We start from the raw sequence: 7,870 nt of genomic DNA, 5'->3' as shown, positions 1-7,870 counted from the left end.
TAGTGATGTATCCTATTCTTACATTGCATGTGAATTGAGCGTGTATGCTTAGTTTCACGCATCTACATTCACTCTCTATTTTGCATTACTCATTATATAATTAGCAATTAATTCTTGCAATTTTTTTTGTTAAACCTCAGACTCGATAGAATGCTGTTGCATGATTAAACGTAGACTGTGATTGTAGACATATACGTTATTATCAGCATCAGAATAAGACTTTTGTTTAATGGAGTCCACCAGCCAGTTATTTATAAAAAATAATTATATAAAACTAGTCAATTGTACAACCTCTGATTCTCAATCACAGTACTGTAAATAGAAAATCCAATTGCATTAAAAAAAAAAAAATGAAAGAAAATTCTAGCAATGAAAGAAAAAAAGCAGATTAAGAAAATAGAAAAAAAAAGATTGTTTTAACATTGACAAGTGATTTGAATTTCAGAGTTGTATGACAATATTGACAGATAGCAAAATCAAGCCATGATCAAACATTACAACTGATTTTTAATATTCCAAATTTTATTAAATTGCTAAAAGCAATTTATGTGTATAAGATTATTAAAGTCTAAGGGCAATTTATATGTATATATATATATATGCATGACAGTACAAAAGTAATGAGCATATAGATTAATATGCTGTACTCAGTGAGATTGGCCGATTTCTTTTCTCTAAATTATATATGCCCCTTTTCTTCATTATATTAGATGAAAACAGAAGCAAAAAAATACTGGAAGAATGAAGCTGTTGTATAAAAATCTTCTATTAAAATGATGTTATGTGTATCCGCATGTAGTATTTACAATTATGATAAAATGCAATGATTGATTATTATGTTATTCACATATTTGTTTACATATTGTGCATCTTGATAATGGCTTGACTCTGATTTGCTTTAGCTTATGTACATTTATATGTATTTATATACAAAGAATGACTCACACCAACATTCACACATCAATCACTCAGCTCACTTATTACGCATGCTTAGTATATTTTATTTACAAGTGAACTTTCATCCTTTTCTTGTTTAATACAATAATAATTGAAGTTTTCAATTTCTGTTTGTACAGAGCACTTCTTTACTTAAATCGTTTGCAGCACTGTTTTGTCTTTAATCCACTGGTAGATACCCTTTCACTATGACAAATTTCACTTTCAAACTGAGTTCACTCTTTCCATTGAGTTTTAAGCATAACAATATATGCTTTACATAAATGAGTCACAATCACACATTCTTCTCACTTAAAACTTTTTGAGCGCTTGTAAAGCTTCATTTTGCAACAGAGTATCGAAACTACTTGGACACATTACCTTCTTCCATACTATTATTGTCTTCTGGTCTCGCTACATACAAACTAGGATCTATCACCTTTGGGATAGGTTTAATTTCTGTTCCAAGCTCTTGTTCGATACGATGTAAGTTGAAGCGATCCTCGTACGTGATTAGGTTAATTGCTATACCTAAGTGGCCAAATCTCCCAGATCGACCAATTCTATGCAGATATGTCTCTGCCATTTTTGGAAAGTCGAAATTAATTACGACATTCACAGCTTGAACATCAATACCACGGGTAAATAGATCACTGCTCACCTGCAAAAAAAAAAAATATATATATATATATATATATGTGTGTGTGTGTGTGTGCATGTACACTTAATAAGTAAATTTATTGTCACAGATATTAATAAACTTACGAGATTTCGGCATAATCCTGCACGGAAATCATGAAACACGCGATTGCGGTGCGCCTGCGCCATTTTCGCATGTATATAATAACAGCAATATCCAAGATCTGTTATTTTTTTAGCCAATAATTCTACGCGTTGCGTTGAATTGCAGAAGATTATGCTTTGTGTTATTTGCAACTACAAATATAATACATAAATTTATGTATTTAATGTATTGATATGGAATTAGATTAAACTAAATGTTTAATGATGTCTCACCTTTGAAAATAACGTGTTAAGGCAGTGAACTTTTTGTCGTTCTTGTACAAAAGCGTAATATTGCGTTACGCCTTTTAATGTCAGCTCTTCCATTAAATTAATCTCATATGGATCTCTCAAGTGTTTCTCCATAAATTGTTTCACGGTCAGAGGAAATGTAGCTGAATACAATAAGATTTGACGTTCATGTGGCAATCTAGAAGTAAAATAATACCACTGATAATAAACATTGTCATTAATCATGAATCAAAAAGCATCATTAAATGCATAAACAATTTCAATTATTATTTTTATTAATTGATAGTGATATAGATTGTTGTAATATTATTAATAATCAACTTGTAATATTGGTAAAAAACTATCAATAAAAAGTGTGGCATCACGAGTCCAAAAAGCTCGATTAAAAAAATAACACAAATTCAATAAAATTTCAAATAATTATTTTAAATAATAATATAAAATTAGTACATATAAATTATAAATAGTCAATGTTAGTATCATTTAAGAAACTTGAATTTAAAAATCTATGTACATTTAAATATTTATCTTATAATTTATGTAATATTTTTTTATAAACATACCTTGATATAACATGATCCAACATTCCTTTGAAGTCTTGTGACAGCAGTTTGTCTGCTTCATCTAAAACTAAAATTTTACAATGCTCCATATTTGCCACATTCTTATCCATTAGATCAAGGATCCTTCCTGGAGTTGCAATTATTACTTGTACTGAAAACACAAATTATACATTATATATTTATATATGTACAAACTCATTTAATTAATTGTAAATTTTTCTTAACTTACCTTTTTGATAAATCCTCATAATATCATCGCGTAAATTAGTTCCTCCAGTGGTGACCATAACTTTTATATCCATATGTTTTGCAAGTTCGATACAAATCTGTGATGTTTGTAGTGCTAATTCTCTTGTAGGTACAATCACCAATGCTTGAATTACTTCTCTCCTTGGATCAACCTAAAACAGCAAATAATATTAATATAATATTTAAAAAAACGTCACATTCAAATTAAATATTTTTTTAGATTAATAATTATATATACCTGCTCCAGCACTGGAATTGAGTATGCTCCAGTTTTGCCAGTTCCATTTTTTGCTCGTGCCAAGATGTCCTTACCAGAAAGTGCAATGGGAATACTAGCTTCTTGGATCGGTGATGGTTTCTCCCATCCCTTCTCAAAAATTCCCATCAATAATTCACGTTTTAGGCAAAATTCTTCAAATTCGTTACCACGTGTGTCAGTAACATCCTGTAAATTCACAATTAGAGTAAATTATTATATTAAATTAGAAAATTTAAATGCTTTCATGAATTTTATAAACAATAAAATCAATTTTAATCAAAAGTTAATTTACATATTTGAAATCTCAACTTATTTAATTTTGAAAATATAATTTATTAATTTTTTGTTATCTCTCAAAACTTACACTTGTTTTTATTCTCTTATCCTTTGGTGGAATTTTTAATTTGGCTTTCCAACCTACATCATCCATTTTATCTATTTCCGATTTGTTAGACAAACCAGAATTCAACATGTGATTAGAGTTTATATGCGTTTCAATCATCATTCTGGAAATATTGCAGTATTTTTTCCTGAAAAAAAGAAAAATACAAAAAAATAAAAAAGATATCACTATTTGTAATTATATGTACATCAGTATTATTATATTGTAATATATTTGTAAAATATATGAATAATTAGATCATAATATATAACTTTGTAGCTCTTAAGCACATTCAAAAGCATTTATCTAGTTTTTATGTTAACATCTGAATAGAGAGCCTCCCAGAAGGAGAACAAGACCAAACAAAATTGACCTACAATGACTGTATGTCTATAGGTAGTGTTCGTCGTTATAAATACATTCGAATGTATTAAGTGTTTTTGCTTGTTTGGATGTACAAGGAAGGCATGAATACTTTTGTAGATAAGACTGTTAACTGTATTACAAAAAAGATTTGATTTCTTTATCCTTTTTGTATAATTTCCAATAGATATATAAGATTTATATAATTAAACCTAAGAATTAACAAAGAATTTATTTAAGATATAATTTAATAAATCATTATTTCAAGAAAAATAAAAATTTAAATAAACTTGTTTTATTTAAAATTACATTAAAAAAGAGAAAAGGAATTTCGTTAGTATTAAGAATAACACATGGACACTTTTTTTTTAATATATAGGACATTAACAAATATAAAAACAAAGGAATATTCGTTTTTTTTGGAGCTCGTTGCTCGTTACACGTATATCAAAAGGATGAGATATTAAATCCGTCTCGAATTTTCTAACAATTATATAAACAAAGCGCGAAACAACAAAGGAAAATACCAGTACATATTTGACCAATCGCGAGTAATCCATGATTAACGATAGCTGATACGCCGTGTAGGCAAACAAGTTTCGCCAATTTCAAACGCGTAACGTTCGAATCGTCGATAAAAGCAGACTCGTACAATATGCGTTATAATAAGTGCTACATAATGAATTTATTTTCCAAAAATATTCCAATGCACGCACATATATATATATATAGCTAAAGCCACTTTCTGTCGGGTAAATCCGTAGAAATATCTTCCTCCGTTTCGAATTGATTCGCGAACCGTTGGTAGCGACGGAAACAAGATGATACCGTTAGGACCCGAAACTAGCCAGATTTTCCGTGGCGGTTCTCGTTGGAGACGAGCGCCGCGTGTTGCGACGCGACGAAACGACGACTAGGGATGCGAGGATCGCGGGTACGCACGTCGTCCGGGATGCGCGGCGTCGACATATTCCTTACCTCGAAAACGGATGGACGTCGATGTCGATACCGTGTGTGTGCGCCTCGAGCACGTCTTGGATCGGTGGGAGACAAACACGCCAAGATGGCCGTTCCCAATGTCAATGATTTCGTCGACTTCTCGCAGCGCCAGTGACTGCGTCTGGGCACCGTAGCCGTTTCGGTGCTGATGCCGCCGCGCTTTTCTTCCTTAGCACTCTGTTAAACTCGTCGTTTGCGCTACGGGAAATAAGAGTTCTCTCGCGTGTGACGCGCGTGGGGCCGACTTTCAAAGTCTCTCTCTCTCTCTTCCGTCTCCTGCGTCTCGTGATTTGTGTTCCGTTTGCAGTAACTCGAAATTCCGACTAACGCTGACTAATGCACTGCGTCGAATGCCAGCGACGATTATTGCTTGTTCAGTATACACGATCCGTACCGTGAAAGAGCCAAAGTTACCTAGATGCGAAGCTACCATGGTTGATCGTTTTAAGGCACGCTTCTCGTACCTTAAAACGATTCGTGGACAATTTGGCGGGGAAAACACAAGCGTTTCGCCAGCCAGCCAATCACGTGTCTCGCGTCATTCTCAATCGCATCTCGTGAAACACGTACTTCATGGATTAAATCGCGTGTCCAATTCGAAATAATTCAAATCAGGTATCGAATATTGTATAGAAATCGAAATGAATATATATAGTTTCAATGACATCAATGCTTTATATTGCGTGTTCAAACGTTTTACGCGCGCTTAATTAAATAAAAATATTAATAAATATAAATTATAAACATTTTGTTAAATTTAAATTTTTAATTATACATATTCGATATGTTGCAGGATCATCGGACAAATAAAGTTTTTGCATCAGAGAAAGAGGGAGAGAGAACGTAGCTATAATGTAATATATTATAAAACTTTATATGTAATACATCACATTGTTAAGAACAACTTTATATCTCTTATAGTTGATATTTTCATCTGTTTTTATGAACAAGGAAATTCCTTCTTTTGGGATATACGATATTTACGACAAGCTTCCGGACAGTGACGTTCCAAGTAACGTCTTTGCGAGAAAGCTTTAAAGCAGACACCACAGCGCCATTGCCATTGATGGTGGTTACGTGTTCTTTGATGAGCGCGTAAATTAGAACTAAAAATATATAAAATATATATAATGATTAATTAATCATATGATAATATCTGGATATCTTTCAGTAATTATTATAAGATTTCAATTAGATTTAGATTAGATAGAGATTTTAATGAGAATAGTATCGATCAAATAGGATAAAGTTAGATATACAGAGAATATTGTGAAATTATTATTCTTTCTTTGTATTAAAAATTCTCCGAATACTTTGGACCAATATTTTGTAAGATTAAATTTTTAATAAAGAAAAATTAAGATTTTTTTATTCTGTTCAAATTTGATTGAGATTAAAGCTTGTGAATGTATATATTTCTAACGATACATTCAAATATATACATCATCAAGATTTTAAATTTTAGCTGAATATTATTCTCGTTTCCCTTTTTACGTACCGATCTGCGAAAGATTTATGGCAAACAGGACATTCGAAGGGTCTCTCGCCTGTGTGAAGACGCAAATGACCCTTTAACACCCACGGTCGATCGAAGCTTTTGCGACAATACGGACAATAATGCATTGTTTTATTTCTCTTCCAGGGTTGAGCGCTCTCTTTAACAGCCGCCTTACTCTCAGGATTCGGTTCCTGCTTTTGCTTTGGCATCAGATACAAAGCCTGTGAGAGCGTTTGCGTTTCGGAGCCGTTGATCATGACTTTCTGATTTATTACCCCGTTGAGCTTCCCTGGATCCGTCACCTGCGTTGCTCTTAACGATTCCTTTGCATTAGAGGAGGATCGAGACGCGTCATCGAGCAATATCGCGGACACCTTCCCCGAGTCAATCCCCGTGTTTACGATGTCGATCGACGGCGCATCCTGACGAATATTTGCAAAATTTCGACCCGTTGTATTCAAGCCGGTGTCAAACGTAGCATTATTGACTTTATGGAAGCTGTACCGAGTTACAATGGGAAGTCCTGAACAAGTCCAAATATTGCTCGTCTTCGACGTTGCGTCTTTTGTATGATTCTTTCGCTTGAGATCCGCGGATGGAGGTAACCACGAGAATTCGGTCTCTGTAAAGATCGATTTTTCGTTACGTGCGAAGAGGCACGGGCACAATATTTATTATTAAAGAATAGAACTTTTAGTTTTAAATGTTTATTTTAAAGATGTATCATCAATTTTTAACTCAAAGAAAAAATTTTGCGAAATATAAAATAATTGAATAGAGTCGTTATAAAAACGGCATAAAATTCTTCATTAAAATAAATTTTAAAATTTGACAGTTTATTTTCTTTAATTATTTTTTATTCTCTCTAATGAGAAATTAAATTAATTTTTTCTGTTTAATAATAAACAATTAAAAAATTTATTGTATCTGTTATCACACATACAGCACTTATATAATGCTACAGCATTTATACAACTTGTGAAAAAAAAAAACTTCTTTTTCTTTGATAATAAATTTCTTCGATTTATAGTACTTGAGAATCACGCGAAAATAGGAGACAAATGGCATGATCAGTCGAAAAGTGTTTGTTATTATAACGAGAGTCAAGGTTGAAGTAACGATCGCACAAACATTTCTATCATTTCAATAATTTTAGAACTGGCATATGACATTCAGAACCGTAAATGCTGTCTTATCGTTTGTTCATGCATTAGGACCGGGCTAATCTTAATGGTACACTGGACGTTATCGTAAAGAGGGAGATATTGTGAAGAAAAAGCAAAAATACCTTCGTTCGAACTGTCCGTTCTTTGGTATCGCACCATCGATTTTATCAAACAACGTGGCATTTTTCTTGAAATAAAAAATAGAACTGTCTATTATTTGCAAAGAATACAAAAAATGTTTAACTGCTGACCACCACAGCAGCAATATGGCAGTACCGTGTGTTTCACCGGCGATTGTTTTCGCCAAGCAGTGGCGTATTATCCAATGATTGTTAGAGTGTGTACTTGATAAATAATTGGAATATTATTAAAATAGTAATTCTCTCTCTTTTTTCTTTACAAATTAATTTTCTCCTTTAT

At 32.4% G+C, this 7,870-nt stretch overlaps 2 protein-coding genes and 1 long non-coding RNA gene across 3 annotated transcripts; 1 reads left to right on the top strand and 2 right to left on the bottom strand.

Moving 5' to 3' along the window:
- Nucleotides 1-349: 349 nt before the first annotated feature.
- Nucleotides 350-5,151, bottom strand: LOC126853355 (ATP-dependent RNA helicase me31b). The gene is made up of 8 exons (XM_050599007.1): nucleotides 4,766-5,151; nucleotides 3,407-3,572; nucleotides 3,022-3,228; nucleotides 2,764-2,935; nucleotides 2,535-2,685; nucleotides 1,954-2,149; nucleotides 1,702-1,872; nucleotides 350-1,597 (listed from the first exon to the last, which is right to left on the bottom strand). Exons 2-8 carry the CDS (start codon nucleotides 3,545-3,547, stop codon nucleotides 1,301-1,303), a joined length of 1,335 nt encoding a protein of 444 aa, XP_050454964.1. The 5' UTR covers nucleotides 3,548-3,572; nucleotides 4,766-5,151; the 3' UTR covers nucleotides 350-1,300.
- Nucleotides 5,152-5,270: 119 nt separating this feature from the next.
- LOC126853368 (uncharacterized) lies at nucleotides 5,271-5,832 on the top strand. The gene is made up of 3 exons (XR_007687948.1): nucleotides 5,271-5,401; nucleotides 5,580-5,640; nucleotides 5,708-5,832. It is a non-coding gene; the product is annotated as an uncharacterized LOC126853368 (long non-coding RNA).
- On the bottom strand, nucleotides 5,652-7,736 carry LOC126853362 (zinc finger protein 236-like). Its single transcript, XM_050599020.1, has 3 exons — nucleotides 7,573-7,736; nucleotides 6,285-6,906; nucleotides 5,652-5,892 (listed from the first exon to the last, which is right to left on the bottom strand). Exons 1-3 carry the CDS (start codon nucleotides 7,631-7,633, stop codon nucleotides 5,727-5,729), a joined length of 849 nt encoding a protein of 282 aa, XP_050454977.1. The 5' UTR covers nucleotides 7,634-7,736; the 3' UTR covers nucleotides 5,652-5,726.
- Nucleotides 7,737-7,870: the final 134 nt, after the last annotated feature.

The sequence above is a fragment of the Cataglyphis hispanica genome, chromosome 1, assembly GCF_021464435.1.
Source record: "Cataglyphis hispanica isolate Lineage 1 chromosome 1, ULB_Chis1_1.0, whole genome shotgun sequence".
NCBI classification, from domain to species: Eukaryota; Metazoa; Arthropoda; class Insecta; order Hymenoptera; family Formicidae; genus Cataglyphis; species Cataglyphis hispanica.
Note: the sequence above shows the minus strand (reverse complement) of the source record. Positions and strands in the feature narration are given on the sequence as shown.

Bases quoted from the DNA above. Each gene is read 5' to 3' on its own strand.
- LOC126853355 (XM_050599007.1), bottom strand. From the start codon at position 3,547: ATGATGATTGAAACGCATATAAACTCTAATCACATGTTGAATTCTGGT. The intron at 2,150-2,534 runs GTATGTTTATAA...TTTTACTTCTAG, and splicing joins TTGGATCATGTTATATCAAG to ATTGCCACATGAACGTCAAA. The intron at 1,873-1,953 runs GTGAGACATCAT...TTATATTTGTAG, and splicing joins TTAACACGTTATTTTCAAAG to TTGCAAATAACACAAAGCAT.
- LOC126853362 (XM_050599020.1), bottom strand. From the start codon at position 7,633: ATGCCACGTTGTTTGATAAAATCGATGGTGCGATACCAAAGAACGGAC. The intron at 6,907-7,572 runs GTATTTTTGCTT...CGATCTTTACAG, and splicing joins AACGGACAGTTCGAACGAAG to AGACCGAATTCTCGTGGTTA. The intron at 5,893-6,284 runs GTACGTAAAAAG...ATATATTTTTAG, and splicing joins CATAAATCTTTCGCAGATCG to TTCTAATTTACGCGCTCATC.